Source organism: Ylistrum balloti, unplaced genomic scaffold, assembly GCF_031769215.1.
Source record: "Ylistrum balloti isolate Yb309-2 unplaced genomic scaffold, AGI_CSIRO_Ybal_v1 Utg370260, whole genome shotgun sequence".
Classification (NCBI taxonomy): domain Eukaryota; kingdom Metazoa; phylum Mollusca; class Bivalvia; order Pectinida; family Pectinidae; genus Ylistrum; species Ylistrum balloti.
Window position 1 is genome coordinate 687,455 of NW_026782205.1, and position 17,719 is coordinate 705,173.

At 34.7% G+C, this 17,719-nt stretch overlaps 1 protein-coding gene across 1 annotated transcript; it reads left to right on the forward strand.

Annotated features, from left to right (window-relative positions):
• The first annotated feature begins 1,325 nt into the window (after positions 1-1,325).
• Positions 1,326-15,675, forward strand: LOC132552605 (uncharacterized). The gene is made up of 13 exons (XM_060216792.1): positions 1,326-1,422; positions 4,876-5,061; positions 5,506-5,672; positions 6,526-6,627; positions 7,314-7,415; positions 7,578-7,724; positions 7,825-8,031; positions 8,534-8,681; positions 9,735-9,909; positions 10,882-11,686; positions 13,102-13,310; positions 15,027-15,172; positions 15,298-15,675. Exons 1-13 carry the CDS (start codon positions 1,326-1,328, stop codon positions 15,402-15,404), a joined length of 2,598 nt encoding a protein of 865 aa, XP_060072775.1. The 3' UTR covers positions 15,405-15,675.
• Positions 15,676-17,719: the final 2,044 nt, after the last annotated feature.

Below are 17,719 nucleotides of genomic sequence, written 5' to 3' on the forward strand. Positions count from 1 at the left end.
AATATTTACATTTTATTACAGTCATTATTTCAGGATAACCTGTCACTGAGATACAACAATGGTAATGATTGAAGCCAGAGTTTGACAATTTGTTTACAGTTTACCTAAGCAGTAAGATTATAGAAATGAGGGATTTGTATTGATTACTAAAGTAAATAAATCAACAGTAAATACTACAACTCTGAAACATATTCATAGACAACTTTCCTGTCATAGTATACAGCTTCATTGAGCGTCAGTTTAGTAATGAAATATAGGCCACGTTTTTCAATGTTGTCACTTGTAATCGCCGAAATTTTGCTTTTAATAGAAAAAGTCATACTGATAAGAAATTGATTCAATAAGTTAAATTTCGTCTTCGAACGTTATTCATCATCTTTTTACCTAACATTTGCTTCTAGTTATAAACGACAGGGGATTTTGACTAAATTTTATCAGAAGAATCCTTAGGGAAGCGAGCCATTTTTTAAGTAGTTGGTCGTAGCATTCGCGGCCTGTGGGGGAAAAGATAACAAATTATCTATAACCTTTGTACTTTGTTTGGATATAACTCATTTTTATGAACGATAGGTCAGATTGAATGGGAACAGATGGACGGGGAAATAGCTTAAAACAGTTTTTGGGGTAGAGGTTTGGACTCATTGAGGCAAATAGAGGGATGGTTTTCTTCTGTTGAGATGAAGGTTAAAAAGAATACTATTTGTTTCAACTTTTGACCAAATAATCCCTGGGTGAGACGGTTCCAATTTTTATAAATGTTAGGTCTGGACGCGTGTTAAAAGATAAATGAACGAAATATTTTGATGTGACGTGAAAGCTTAAATAACCAGCTGAAAATACAGGACCTATGGACCTCTTGTCATACATATGTAATATAATTACTATGCATACACTTTTATACATTTTACTGAAAAAGTTAGGTTTTTGATTCTAGATAAATCATGGGCGAGGTATAGCTGATCCATTCTTTATTCTTTGATTAAAAAACATGTCTGCTTAAATTGAAGAAACGAAACAAACAACAACAGGACAACACGTTAGACAGTTTTATCTGAAGTATTAACGTAACTACAAATGCAAATATCGGCTATGTACCTGTCTGTGGCTCGCGCTATTTCGAAAATGGAAGTTATTATATTAATGTCCGCGTTCATGATTCGATGATATTACCGTCTCTCTTTTTTCCAAAGCAGATAACACATAGAAACTGAAAGTAGATCTTTTGTAAAAAGAAAACAAAAAAGGCGACGAGGAACTGAAATAAACTTCCGGTTTACATCGTCTGCATGTGACCAGGACGGATTAAAAAACACAGGCTGGGATCCATGGAGAAAGAAATTGATTCTATAAAATTTACCATTAGAGATGTTAAGGAAGACAGATTCTTCACTATTTCAGGATTGAACAAGGACTTTCTGATTGGTGAGTTTGTCCGTCATCGATTAGCCATTTCAGTAATTTATGTTTATCAACCATCCCAATGTCGATTGATAAGTGTTTAGATTGTAGATCCCAAATGAGGAAGTGCTAACAAATCAAACATTTGTTTTCCATAGCATTAGGTTATCAGAAACGTTGTTTTAATATGTCATTTAGATTTCTTTTATATGTTGCTTTAAAGGTCGACAGTAATTTATATGAATCCCTTTAATATTATAATTGTGTGATCGGCCTGTAAAAAATGTTAATAAAAATGAATCGTATATTTGAATATCATCAAACTTATCTCTAGAGCAGTATACTTTAAATGAATTTTTCAAGCAGCACAGTATTCACATTTTAAACTTACAAGATACTAGCACTAACAGTACTGAATATTAGAATAGTCGTAGTCTAAATTTATAATTCTAACATTCTATCGACTTTTTTTTTTATATATGAGCCTGACTGATATAGAAAGAATTGATAGAACATCAGACTGGTATAAAAATGTTCACAGAATGTCATGATAATGCAGACTAGAATAGGCATTGCTTTAAATAGAATGAAATTTGGTAAGATTCACGTTTATATTTTGATATGCATGTACTGTTATATCATTTTGGTGTCTTTTTCATGACTTCCATCTAGTCATTTTAAACAAAGTTTTCTAAGCATTCAAATATACTTAAATTCAAATACTGTGTGTACATCCAAAATAATGCATTGCAATTAGGAGATAAGGCAATGAAAATATTGCATTTTTTATGCTAAATCAGAACCATGTTGTTGTTACCTTCTGTGTAAGAGGCAATGCATTTCTCATTTACCGAAAATGGTAAAGGTTCTAGAGCCATAAACCAGAAATCAGATGTGCTCTTACCTTGATTGGTTTGAATTGTTTGTACTTTTTAGACAAGCTTTTGGCAACATGCACATTGCAGCATTAGTGTGTAACTTTGTTATGTTAATTGAATTGTTTAACACTTTTAGTATGTTTTTATTTTTGTATGAAAGCTTAAAAAGAAAATTACATTTTGTCACTGAGAATCTTAGACAATATGCCAATATAACAAAATTCTGATGTTGTTGTGTGAAAAAAATTCTTCCAGTAAGTTAATTAGAGCACCCCATGATCATATGAGATAAAGTTCCTTAGTTATGTGATGAATATTGATATAGAGATGAGAGTGCAAGGAGTTGAAGTGGATCAAGTTATTAAATGTACAATGGTCAACAATCCCATTTCACAAAATTACAAGAAAAGAGTGTGGCAAAATGAAGGTGAAAAAAATTCTGCATTCCATTTTGCGAAGTAAATGTATCCCCATAGCATAATACATTTTGAATGTTTCAAGCCTAATCCAATGACATTGTACTTATATATGTATTGTAAGTTCAGAAAAGGAAAACACAACGGAAATTATCATCCCCACTATTGATCTAAAGAAAACAAATAGTTTTTCACCATATTTCTGTAATCATAACTTATATGTTGAATAAACATTGATAAGTAGAGAATTTGAAACATCATTTGTTAATTTTCCTTCTTTTTTATTTTGAATACTTTGATACTGAGAGCTTAAAACCATGAATGTAAATCAAGACTACCAGAAACTAAAGATTGGGATGTAGCAGTTGATATCAAACCACATACTGTATAGTTGTTAAATTTTGCGGGCTGAATATTTTTACAGGTATTTCGGTCTGGACCAGTGCATGGATAATAAATTTTGCACATGTCAGTCAAATGGTATCACTCTACACAGTACATTTGTATATCAGTTGTTTTCTGAGAATTTTAATCACTGTCAGATTGTTTGTTGGATCCTAAATTTCATGATATCTTTATCGACAGTGGATATAGAAAAATTGAAAACTTCACAAATATTACCACTTATACAGTACAGTGAAATCCACCCTTCACAAGCAAGGCTATTAAGTTCAATCAACATTATACTCATGAGATCAATAGCAGTTATTCTGATATTTTGATTCCTTAGGACTTGTTGAGATAAAAAGAATCTTTCTCCTGATCTGAAAAGAAGTTAAAAGAATATTTCAAACCTATGGAGGTGGGAAAGGCAGATTAGATTAGGAAAAGTTGTTCCTTGGCAAATATTAGGCTTTCTGAATGTCTGCCTCTTAATAATCTTTTCCTGAGAGTTGAGATACCAGTATCCCACCAAAAAGGGGATGAATTATTATTTTTACCTTACCCTCTTGGTCTTCTAAGGTATGTGGGTTTTTGTTTTAATTATGCATACATGTCATAGATATGAAATGCAAATGCCTCCTGTCTTGACCCTAGGGTGAGAAAAAGAAACCTCACATGGGTAAAAGCATGGATAAACCAATCAGCGGCAAGGGAAAAGGTGATCTCAACCTGAGGGGAAAGATTCATTGTAGTTGACAAATCTGAGGCTTGAGTGATGGTCAAGTGGACAATTTTTCTGATTGGTTGAAATCTGAAGGAGTTGAATGATTATTTTCCTGTTGCCTTTCTTTACATTTACCAGAAATAAAAATGCTTGGTATTGTTGACGCGATGTCATGCAACTTTTGCTGTGACATCCTGTCATTGATCTGATAGGGAATTCTGGTGATTCAATGCCTCTCTTGTCTTTGCCTGTGGTATAGTAATAAAAATCTCTCCCCAACAAAGCATGGGAATACTTGTCCTGGATAAGAGAAAGCTAAATTATCATTTTCTTGTGTTGATGAGTTAATTGTAACATCTCCAACTGAAGTGGATATTTTAACAGTATTGATGAAGCAGTATGACAAAGTGTTATGATGAGACAAATATTATGTTGATCATGGTGACAAGGAAGAAGGAAGTGTGTCTCAATAACATGTTGTTATTAGTAGTCAATAGTATGATATCAACTAGGGTGACCTATAAATAGATTATTTACATATACAGCCAAATACAGAGCTCTTTATGTAGCAGTAAGGTGAGGAGTGAAAATATTTCTAAAATCGTGGCATTGATTGATTCATATTTTCAAGATAAGTGCATTCAAATTTCACATTAACTATGTCCTGAAAGTTGTGATTGTTCAAGTCAGTTCAAGTTTGCCCTCAAGTTTAAAGTTTTTTTCCCCATTATTTATATAGTTTTTCATATTTTTCAAATTGAATTAAAGTAGCCGTTGAATCTCAGTGAAAACATAATGTTTCTAAGGAATCGGTATGAAGAGGTCATTTGCAAGACAAATAGCAATTGATTCCTGACTAAATGAAATATTTCATATATTATCATCTTGGTGCCTCATTTGATATCAAATCCTGGAGTCAACACCTCGTTTGGTACCTTGAATATTAAATTTCAAACTTCTGTTCATACACTGTATTATGATGGATGTTTTATGTTCATACAGTGTACTTATTAACTCAAATATGGTTCATAACACAGACACTAGATTTCTAACCAAAGGAACTTTGTCCTTTTAGGCCTGAATACAGAGGGAAACATCTGCAGTGAGGATGTGTGTGGTGAAGGAACAGGTGAGGTTTGTGTTCCTCTTGTGAGACTGAGTATCAGTAACACAGGGGGACTCACCATGGCACCGGGCAACAAGGATCTTCCCTGTTTAATCCAGGGTGAGGCCCTGCAGTCAGAAGTCAATGTTATCAGTGGTGAGTTCATTTCATATTTTGTAGTTTTTATGATAATGTATTTCACTTTGGCATGAGATTGGCAGATGTTGTTCCACCCCACCATACTAAAGATTTCCTAATACATTGTATCTTTCTTGTATCTATTGTTATTTGATTGTTATGTGAATCTTTCCTTATTTTTTATTGTAGGTTTCATTTGTTTCTTCCTATTGAACAGGAAATATTAATATCTCATCCTACATACCATTTTTTGTTAGATTGTGTGCTACACTGGTAGTGTTCTTCCTACTAAATAATAGATTATTGATATACTGTCATGTTAACAGCATCGCTACAAACAAATTTTTGTCTTTTAGGAAGTCCGCTAATTGTGTTTCCTTGGATTTGTTAGTATGTGTTATTAAATACAGGTAAATAGCTTTCAGATGTAAAATTATATTCTTGTTACTGTATCATGTCTAGGTATGATGGCAGAAATGGCAGACAAAACAGTGGAGATTTCTGCAGGAGAATTTAAAAAGCAAAGACGAAAGTTACCTAAAACTCCTGGTACGGTCATGGTATCAAAACCACCTCCAAAACCAAAGCGTGCTGTACAAGGGCTGTCAATTACAGAACCTGTAAGTAAAGCTAAATGGCAGTTGTGTACCTTTTTATATTGGTTTGATAGCAATTTACATACATACTCTATAACTTTTTAAATATGATATTTTATTAATTGTTTTACCTCCTGTTAAGTTATGGGAAGTATACAAATCACTTTGTCTCTGCATATTATTGTACAGGTTTAGTTTATATTTAATCCATAAAGGATTACATAGATTTTGGTAGTCGAAATCAAGGTCAAAGATCACCACTTTTTAAATAAAAAATTAAGTATAAGATATCTCATTATTGGACAAATTTAGTTCATATTCACACCTGCACACCATAAAGGTATACACCTAATTAGGTGTTGGTGGTCATTGAAAAGGTCAAAGATTAAACTTAACCACTTTCAAAATAAATGCTTGCATACAAGATATCTGATAACCATCTCAGTAGCTGTAGTTCATATTCACACCATAAGATCTTCACCTGATTAGGATGACATCATCTGGGGTAAAGAGTCAGAGTCACACTAGATTTTAAGATAAATAACCTGAGTATAAGATATTTCACGAACCCCGGCCCTCAAAAGACTTCGTTAAAAAATAAAAAGATCATGGAGTGAGTTGGTATATCTGTGAAAGCCTCTGCTCACTTTGTTTTTTTTTTTTTTTATATTAATAGTTTATAAAATTGCATAATCTGAAAAATTGTATTTTATATCATAAATATTATTTTAATGGCAGTGTGGTAATAAATATCGTATCGATATTAAAAACATATAATTTTATGTCATATTATAATAATATAAGATTATTGGCTGACCTGGAAAAAAAATTAATTGTATTTATTTATATGGTATATTAAATGGATGCTAAAATACACCAGGTGGAGGAAGTGAAAGAAAAGGACCATTATCTACAGGGCAGCTGGGAACAAATCCAACGACCTGATGTCAACTCAGAAATCCTTGCCAATCTCAATAGTCCAATAGAGGTATTCATATGGAGATAACTGTTAAATAGGAAATCAGTTTCAAAATGGATTTTTTTAAAGTCAGAAAGAATTCTCTCCAAGAAGATAAAATTCATCAAGAACTAATAGTCAATAAGCATATGGGTATATTATAATTCATCTACTAGGTTTTAGGAGGATCCTAAGTGTAATTTGTTAAAATCATTGTGAAGTAATTTCTTTTTTATGCTTCCTGAGCAGTGTTCCAAACCAAGGGCCTGCCACCCTTTAATTACAGAGTTATTGCCCTTTATTAGAATTTTATGTATAACTTTGCTTTCATCCAAACAAGGATAATGAAACTTGATGTAACATTTGTCATTATGTAGAAGATGTGCAGTGCATCATATTTTGTTAAAATGTTGTGTCAAATAAAGTTGTTTCCGGCAAGCATTCAACAGTTTCGTTTATATTTCTGTAAAATCATATATTTTCATGACGTTCAAATACGGAGTTCTTCTGAAAATACACATTGGCACTTGATTTTGCGGATCAATTTTGCTGATAAAGTACTATAATTCATGTTAACGTTTATCTGTTTATCATTAAGTAGACACAAAAATTAATGGTTTTACAATAGATATCTTTTTATATGGCTGAAATATCCTGGAGGCAAATTGCTACTTACCTGGGACCTTCTCACAAAAAAGGAAAATCTTTTATTCCAGTTGGGCATTATGGCAGCAAGTTTCCTTACCAAGCAGATACAACAGTATACAGATGTGAGGCTAAGCATGGAAACCACAGATGCCATCTTCAAGTTTTTACAGGTAAAGTGTATATATAGTGTCAGTGGATAGAGTTTAAATGAATCTGAAGTAGATGTTAGATTTGTATCCGACAATGATGTCGTGTTCATTTCCTTTTTGTCGACTGTGATCCCTTCGGCCACATAGGTTTAATCAGGATTTGTAAACATTTGTTACTTGTAGGAGATAGCAAATTACCAGAAAGGATTGTTGGTGGCATATTTAACGGAGACATCAGAAAAACTAGAAGAGATGCCAGAATCGGAGAGAGACCGGCCCATGCACAGACCTGCTGTCAAGCTTCTAGTGGAACTATTGAGGCAGATTTTGGTTAGTGCTCAGTGAGAATCTATTTTAGCTAAATAGTTCCTTGAAACTAAAATTATGTCTAAATATTTAAGAGTTCTAAGTATCCATTATCTGTTGTCAGGACCCTTTGAGCCATGTGGTGCTGTGTGTGAAGTTGCTAAGGACATTCAGCCATTTTCCTAGCAATTTGACCACTATGATCCAATGTCAGGCTTCTGCAGCCATTTTAGGCACCATGGCAGTGTATCTGAAGGACAGACAAGTGCAGGAGTATGGCTTAGACATTCTAGCCCATGTCGCCACTTATAGGCCTAACATACGCCACAAGGTAATTCATGTCGCAAACCTCAACCCATGTAAAGCATATAACAAGTTTAACATATCAATGTATGACAGAAGGTGCTTCCAGTAGTAGTTAAAATTGTGTTGTTCACGATTCAGCGATAAATCTATGCAAAGATAATTTGGTCATTCCTGATGTTTCCCACACATACCCCCCCCCCCCCCTCCACCCCCTCCCAAAAAAATGGAATGCACTGTATTTAAAGAAATGAATGAAATTGAAAATGAATACTGAATTTTACAATATAAAAAAAATCAGATACCTTCTGGAGACTGAAGGACTAAAATATTTGTCAGTTTCAGAAATGAAAATGAAAAAACAGTTTGCATAAAGAACTGACTAGGGTAATCAAGTGGGTTGTTTTGGTGTCTTTTCTTTCACATTACATTCCAAGGGAACGCAAAACCATCACAAACTGATGTCATAGTTATTGACTGGGACAATTTAATATAAATGATAATTGCTTACGTAGTATTTTGCATTTCAGCTACCCCTGAGAGAGACGGGACTTGAGATGATCCTGCGAGCCATGGATTTCCACCAGACTGACCCAGATATCACACAGTCAGGCTGTCGTACTCTGGCCAATCTCACATCCACAATCCAGGAGATGCTTGACAATCTTCTGGACTTAGGTAGCTAACTGAGTGCTTCCCTAACATACAGATATTCAGGTGTATGATCATCATAGCTGACTGAAGTTTGATTTTTAGCTCACCCAGTGCAAAGGTCTAAAGCATCCCCAAGGGATGGGGCTGAATTTGGTATAAATGGTGGATCTGAACCCCACTAGGGCTGAGGAGCAGAGTCAAATAGAGGAAATAGAATAAAACTTCAAAATCCTTTTTCTTTCATTGGGATGAAAGGATTTTGACCTATTTTATTTCAGAGCATTTTCAGATGAAGGGGACTCATTTTAGTATAAACAGTTGATTTGAACTTCCAGGAGTGGAGGGTCGGGTCCAATGGGTAAAATAGAGGCAAAGATTAAGAATCCTTCTTCTTCTAATGGAATGACTTAATTCATCTAAAATTTTTACCTAGATCATCCCAGTGTTAAGTGGATTCCTTTTTTTAGAAACCAAGTCCATAGGTCATATTTCCTCAGCAGTGCAGATGGAAGGGTCCAGTAGGGGAATTAAGGGTAAATATAAAAAAATCCTTTCTCAGTATGGTTAAAACAATTGTGACTAAACCACACCAGGTGAGCACTACAGACCCTATTGGCCTTTTGTTTTTTTCAATTTGAAAGAAAAAAATACATATATACATATAGAAAATCAAACACTTGACATGGCAAAAAAATTGTGAATTTATCTGCCATGTCTAGTGTTTGATTATATATATATACGATACACAAAGTTTTTTTATCTTTTTTTTTAATTGTATATATATTTATTGTATATATTTCAGCAAATAATATACATGTTAAGACCTTTTGTCTAAGAATATTTCTTAAACGTCATCAACTGACAAGTGATAGATTTTTCATTTGGGCCTTGGAACTACTGTAGCTTAAAGCCAACAATTAAGATATCTTACAGTCACTCAGCCATGGTTTCATGAAACTATCATTTACAGGCATTAGTTTCTCTTGAACTTCTTGTTTAAACAGATGATTTCATTAAATAGTTTTCTTCATAATTAATCATTTTTTACCATATCAATGAGCATTATTGTTTTCTTAGATTCTACACCGGATATAAATGAGGCTGTTGATAAATATGAAAATCTCCTGTGTCACCTGTTTGATCATGCCATGAAGGTCATACAAAGGTCACTTCAAAATTTCCCAGAAAACCTTACAATTAAAACAGACGGACGCAGATTTCTCTTCAATTACTCAAAAATGACCCAGATCACGTAAGTTGTCTAATGCTGCTATTTGCTGAAGATGTTATTAAAAAAAAATAATCATTTTGAGATATCTTAAATTGAAAATTTATGAAAAATGGTCATCTTTAGTGTTATAGAAATACTGCATCTTATTCCTATAACAATGTTAGATTGTTTGTCTCTGACTGTCAATTTTGTGTGTGTGTGTTTATTTTTTTTTTTTTTTGCTCCATATCTCTAGTTCTGGTCTGCCAATTGCACTTAAACTTCATTCAGTGTTTCTTCTAAGAAAGTACTTGGATGTGCAGTGTACCAAATTCAGGGCCTTTGACTTCTCAATTACAGACTTATTGCCCTTTGTTAAAATTTCATGTCTGGAGCATAAATTTGCTTGTATTTAAACTAGGATAATGAATTCTGGTGTAAACATTAATCACACTAAGATGATGTGCGGTGTACCAAATTCAGGACCTACAACCCCTTATTACAGAGTTATTGCCATTTGTTAAAAATATGTTGTTTAGAACATAATGAAACTTGGTATAAATATTGATCACACTTTGAAGATGTGCAGTGTACCAAATTCAGGACCCAAAATCCCTTAATTACAGAGTTATTGCCCTTTGTTAAAATTTTGTATCTTGAGCACAACTTTGAATTGCTTTCATTTATAGTAGGATAATGAAACTTGGTGTATACATTGATCATACAAAGACAATATGCTCGGTACCAATGGTAGGGCCTGCGACCCCTTAATTAGTTACAGAGTTATTGCTCTTTGTTTAAAATTTATATTGCTGAGCATAAATTTTCCTATGGTTAAGCATGTATCATAAAATGTTGTGTACGCAAAAAATTGTACATTAATCATTCTAAGACAATGAGCTGTGTACCAAATTAAGGGGCCTTTGTTAAAATTTTGTGTCCAATATAGTTGCTTTATAATGTTATGAAGCAAAATTGATCAAGTTAAATTTAGCATGGAATCTCATTTAATAGGCTGAAGAAAAAGGTTTGGATTCAGCACCGTGATGTGTCCCCTGAGGCGGAATCGGATGGAGATGGGACAGAGGACATAGCTTCACCTGTTAGTGTACAGGATCTCACCACACCTACAACCTTCCTCAAGGTCAAAACAAATGATAACAACACAAAGGGCATTCTCAAACACATTGGTGAAGGCATTGATATAACAGGTCCTGAGAAGAAAGTTCATTTTCCTGATGAAGATTCTGAGGATTCTGCAGCTACCGAATCATCTACAGATGAGAACGAAGATTCTGACGATGAATGTGCTATTGGAGGAGAAGCTGTTAGACGAAAACTACGAAATAAAAGTAGTCGAGTGGATGTGTGTTATGGGGATGAACCTATCCTTGTTATACAGAAGACAGAGTTATTGAGTCCAGACTATTTCTCTACAGATAATGGTAAAGACACTGATATCATCTTAAGTAATGGAGAAAATGATATAACAGATGATGATGACGTTTTTGAGACTTGTGATAAACCAGAAATTGGTAATGATGGACATCAAAATGTTGAAGATTTAACAGGGAAGCATGACAGTTGTGGTCTTGTGACAATGGCAGACAATACTACAGATGTACTGCCAGATGAGGACACCAAGGGAGACCCTGACAGTCCCGAATGTCCCAAACATGCCGAAGCTCTTAACAGTGGTGATGGGGATGTCCCAGAAATACCATTGGAAGCAGCTTGTCCTTCTCCCTCCCATCATGTTAATGTGCAGTCCTACAGTGTGGCGGATGTCCCATTCCTCATCAAAGTTATGTACTTGAATGTAAGTATGTATATAGTACAGACCACACAGATCCCCGATAGCCGAGTCAGTGAAGCCAACACAACCTCAGGTTGAGATCTAAGGTGTGTGGTTCCATGCTCTTTACCTGTGGCAGTTGATGTTTCTCAGGACACTGAGAAACAGAATGGTCTCTGTCAACATGGCTGTGTCCTTGACCTTTACACTTTACTATGTAGTTGCTCTGAATGTTGTTCACGGAAAGCATGATCCTGACTGTACGTTAGGCGAAAAATCCAGCCAACAAACTAAAGACACCTAGGTTTTCAACTCTCGAGTCAAAATGAAAAAAATTATACAGTATAACTTGCCAAACCTGACCCTGTTTATATTCTCACAATGATAATTGACTTTGATGTTTTCTCACTTAAACTAAATAAGTGAAAGTTCTTAAATTGGGATCCTGTCTGTTTTGGGAAAAGGACTGTGTTCTTAATTTAATTTAAATTTTTAGAGGTCAAGTTGCTTTTGATTATGAGGTTCTGTTAGGTGATGTAGTTGTTATTGTTGTCAGAGCCTCTGGTGGTTGGCTAATATTATATAAGACAATGTAATGTACATGAATATATTTTGGCAGTTTTTCTAGTGTAAAAATCTGATGGGGTTTTTTTCAGACAAAAAGGGCATTTAAAAAAAATAAATTGTTGAAATGTATTTTTCAAATGCTGTAATATTAATTTTATAAGGTTAATACCTCTATACACTGTTCAACACTTTTATAACTTTGTGACATCTGGTTTAAGCAGGCTATACTGTATATGAGATTTACTTTATATCTCTTAAGGGGTTTTGATGTAGAACCAGACTTTGAAGCCAGTCATTGTAAAATTACTTCACACTAATCTAAAAAGAAAGAGTCTAACATGGCATGTTGTCCAAATGTAATGGCATGCATTGTTGACATTTTTGACTGACAGGCGAGCCGCCATTAGAAAATGTTTGACTGGCTTTTAAAAGTGAAATACCTGGATTACCCCAGTGAGGCTTCTTGTATCCACCTGGTACTCAAATTATGTATGCAATCCTTGGATAAAGCACTTGACATATTCACAATTTTAGAATTGGTTTTTATCGTAGTATATACATACCTGTAGTTTTAAAGTCACAGGATCTAAAGTGATTCATTATTGTACACAAAGCAACTATGTAGTGTTATTCAGGTTAAAAAACAAGTTTCAGGCAGAATTTATTTAGTGTAGAATCATATGTTACAAGCAAACTGAATATGAAGCAAACCCATGAATTTGAGGCCATCAGAATTTGAGGCCATCATAATTTGAGAAGCTACATAAGTAACTGGAAAAATAGATTTCAGTCATCACATAATGTCAGTAAGAGGTGTGTAGATATGACATGGATATTCCTGTTGTCATTGGATGTCATATGTTTTCGTGTAGATTGTGAACTACCTGAGTGGCCTGGTGTTGGGAGAGAATGATTCCTTTGCCTTGGATGTCCTGGACCACCCTCTGAGATTCCTTACAGAAAAAAGTGGTGCCCAACCAGGCATTGTCAACTTTGTCACAAAACAATATGAGAAAAGCAACACCCTGATGGATGTGGATCCTACATTTCTAATTAGCCTCATAGACGCTGTCCGATACAAGTAAGTTTCTGTCAGATAGAATTGTGTGTGCTAGTGTCAGACAAGATTGAAGGGTGTAATAGTCAAATACATTATTGATATTACCGTCAGATACATCATTGAAGTTACTGTGAGATACATTGTACAAGTTATTGTCAGATACAATTAAATGAAACACTCAGATACAATTAAGTGAGTTACTGTCAGATACAATTTATTGAAAGCGAGTTACTATCAGACAAATAAGTCAGTCACTGTCTGATACAATTAAGTGAGTCACTGTCTGATACAGTTAAGTGAGTCACTGTCAGATACAATTAAGTGAGTCACTGTCTGATACGGTTAAGTGAGTCACTGTCAGATACAATTAAGTGAGTCACTGTCAGATACAATTAAGTGAGTCACTGTCAGATACAATTAAGTGAGTTACTGTCAGATACAATTTATTGAAAGCGAGTTACTATCAGACAAGTAAGTGAGTCACTGTCTGATACAATTAAGTGAGTCACTGTCTGATACAGTTAAGTGAGTCACTGTCAGATACAATTAAGTGAGTCACTGTCTGATACAGTTAAGTGAGTCACTGTCAGATACAATTAAGTGAGTCACTGTCAGATACAATTAAGTGAGTTACTGTCAGATACAATTTATTGAAAGCGAGTTACTATCAGACAAGTAAGTGAGTCACTGTCTGATACAATTAAGTGAGTCACTGTCTGATACAGTTAAGTGAGTCACTGTCAGATACAATTTATTGAAAGCGAGTTACTATCAGACAAGTAAGTGAGTCACTGTCTGATACAATTAAGTGAGTCACTGTCAGATACAATTAAGTGAGTCACTGTCTGATACAGTTAAGTGAGTCACTGTCAGATACAATTAAGTGAGTCACTGTCAGATACAATTAAGTGAGTTACTGTCAGATACAATTTATTGAAAGCGAGTTACTATCAGACAAGTAAGTGAGTCACTGTCTGATACAATTAAGTGAGTCACTGTCTGATACAGTTAAGTGAGTCACTGTCAGATACAATTAAGTGAGTCACTGTCTGATACAGTTAAGTGAGTCACTGTCAGATACAATTAAGTGAGTCACTGTCAGATACAATTAAGTGAGTTACTGTCAGATACAATTTATTGAAAGCGAGTTACTATCAGACAAGTAAGTGAGTCACTGTCTGATACAATTAAGTGAGTCACTGTCTGATACAGTTAAGTGAGTCACTGTCAGATACAATTAAGTGAGTTACTGTCAGATACAATTTATTGAAAGCGAGTTACTATCAGACAAGTAAGTGAGTCACTGTCTGATACAGTTAAGTAAGTCACTGTCAGATACAATTAAGCGAGTTACTGTCAGATACTAGGGATATATTGCTCCTGTCTGAGTGACTGACAGATAAAAAGCTAGTTACTGTCAAATAAACATGAGTAAATGTTACAAACATGTGCGGTACTGTCAGATTGTGAATGTTAGATTCAGTGAGTTACTGTCAGATACAAATGAGTGTATGTAAGATACATGTAAGTTACTGTCAGTGTGTGACTGTCGGGTACAATGAATTACTGTTAAATATCGGATACAAGCGAGCTACCAGAAGCTTGTTGATAAGGTTTTAAGGATTTTGTGACACTTATTAAACTTGGATAGATAAGCAGATCAGCGACTAAATACAGACGAGAATTAATTAAATACATTTACATGATATTCACACCTTATATGTCTGTCATTTACAGGTCTCTGTTGTTTGATCTGTATAAGAAGAGTATGCTTGAGGTGTGTCATGATTTAACAGAGGACCAGTCACCTGTGGCCACATCCTTGGCCTTAGCTACACTTGTCATGGTCGTCAAGGACACAAATACCTTCACTACGGTTACAGGTAATATCAAAATGGATTTGGTTGTAAACTTCTACACATGTCATAGTTTAAGCAAAACAGGTTACATATGTTTAATAATGAATTGTATGTCTCGTTTTGAATTAAATATTTTTTTTTTATTTCAGATCAAGCTTTCAATGGTCAGATGGTTAAGATTTTTACTACAGTGGAGTCCAAACTACAAGGTTATCCAGATATTGCAGAACTACGGTCAATTCTTTGCAATGGTTAAAATGTTTTAACAAATCTGTTACTACATCTTGTGTTGTGATTCCTTTACGCAGTCCATCGAAGTATCCCATAGAGATTTATATTTGTGATAAGTCAGACTTCCATGTCTGAATAATGCCTTACTCATTCTGCACTCCACCTGTGTTTCATTGTTTCCCTTCGTGAATTAGTATTGCCCCTAGATCTTAGATGGATCTCATTTTTTCAGTTCCACATGAACATACATATTGGAATAATTTCCCGGATGGATTTTTCTGAAAACTTTTCCTTTATCAAGCGAGGTGTCTAAAAATGATTCATTTGATATCTTCATGAGATTATTGTGTCAATTTTTGAAATTGAATTATTTTTATTGGTAATATTTCTGGATATATTGAAATAAATTATTTACAGGTCAGGTCCCTCCTGGAACCAAACTTTACTATACAATGTAAAGAAAACTGTCCTAACAATGATATGTTACATGTGTCTCTTTTAGACCGGTTCATGTGCAATTTTATGTGTCATTATACTTTTGTTATTTATCCTATAAGCAGGTATAAGAGTCATTATTAATACAAAAGATACTGTGTTCTTAATAGATACATCGTTATTCTGCAACTTAATGTGTTTGTACAGTAAGACCTTGTTATAATGCCACCTTGTCCTGTTAAAACTTGTTATACTGTCACTTTGTCCTGTTAAAACTTGTTATACTGCCACCTTGTCCTGTTAAACCTTGTTATTCTACCACGTTGTCAAATTAAACACAGTTATATGGCCATCTTGTCTACTTAAACCTGACTATACTGTCACTTTGTTGAATGAAACATGGTTATATGTGTACTGCCACCCTTTGTAGTTTAACCTTGTTTTAGCTGCCACCATGTCTAGTTAAACCTGACTGTGGTTGCCACCTTGTATAGTTAAACCTTGTTTTAGCTGCCACCTTGTTAAGTTAAACCTGGCTGTAGCTGCCACATTGTCTAGTCAAACCTTATTATAGCTGCCACCTTGTCTTGTTCAATCTTGTTATAACTAAGTACCTTGTCTTGTTAAACCTGGCTATAACTTTCATGTTGTCAAGTTAAACCTGGCTATAACTGCCAACGTTGTATAGTTAAACCTGGCTCTGGCTGCCACCTTGTCTAGTTAAATCTGACTGTGGCAACCACCTTGTCTAGTTAAATCTGACTGTGGCAACCACCTTGTCTAGTTAAATCTGACTGTGGCAACCACCTTGTCTAGTTAAATCTGACTGTGGCTACCACCTTGTCTAGTTAAATCTGACTGTGGCAACCACCTTGTCTAGTTAAATCTGACTGTGGCTACCACCTTGTCTAGTTAAATCTGACTGTGGCAACCACCTTGTCTAGTTAAATCTGACTGTGGCTACCACCTTTTCGAGTTAAATCTGACTGTGGCAACCACCTTGTCTAGTTAAATCTGACTGTGGCTACCACCTTGTCTAGTTAAATCTGACTGTGGCTACCACCATGTCTAGTTAAATCTGACTGTGGCAACCACCTTGTCGAGTTAAATCTGACTGTGGATGCCACCTTGTCTAGTTAAATCTGACTGTGGCTACCACCTTGTCTAGTTAAATCTGACTGTGGCTACCACCTTGTCTAGTTAAATCTGACTGTGGCTACCACCTTGTCGAGTTAAATCTGACTGTGGATGCCACCTTGTCTAGTTAAATTTGACTGTGGCTACCACCTTGTCAAGTTAAATCTGATTGTGGCTACCACCTTGTCTAGTTAAATCTGACTGTGGCAACCACCTTGTCAAGTTAAATCTGATTGTGGCTACCACCTTGTCTAGTTAAATCTGACTGTGGGTGCCACCTTGTTAAATTAAACCTGGCAGTAGCTGCTACATTGTCTAGTCAAATCTTGTTATAACTGTCACCCTGTCTAGTTAAACCTGGTTATAACATTTGTTAGTAATGTAAAGTAAGAGAAAATGGTTTGAAAGGTACCAGTCATTCGTAAGAACAGTATTAAAATGTTCCCTACATAGACAGTATATATGAGTGGTAGAATGCTGTGCTTGCTAACCAGTCAATTTAGTTGATTTAATTGTTTGAATGTCAGTTTTTTAAAACTGTATGTAATGTTGTTTGTCATAAAATTTGTTGATGTCAAAACAATCCCACATAATGTAGATATCATATGGTTATGTCAAAACAATCCCTCATAATGTAGATATCATATGGTTATGTCAAAACAATCCCACAAAAAATAACTTCTGTTAATGTCAAAACTATCCCACACAAAAATAACTTCTGTTAATGTCAAAACTATCCCACACAAAAATAACTTCTGTTAATGTCAA

Bases quoted from the DNA above. Each gene is read 5' to 3' on its own strand.
- LOC132552605 (XM_060216792.1), top strand. From the start codon at position 1,326: ATGGAGAAAGAAATTGATTCTATAAAATTTACCATTAGAGATGTTAAG. The intron at 9,910-10,881 runs GTAAGTTGTCTA...CTCATTTAATAG, and splicing joins TCAAAAATGACCCAGATCAC to GCTGAAGAAAAAGGTTTGGA. The intron at 13,311-15,026 runs GTAAGTTTCTGT...TGTCATTTACAG, and splicing joins ATAGACGCTGTCCGATACAA to GTCTCTGTTGTTTGATCTGT.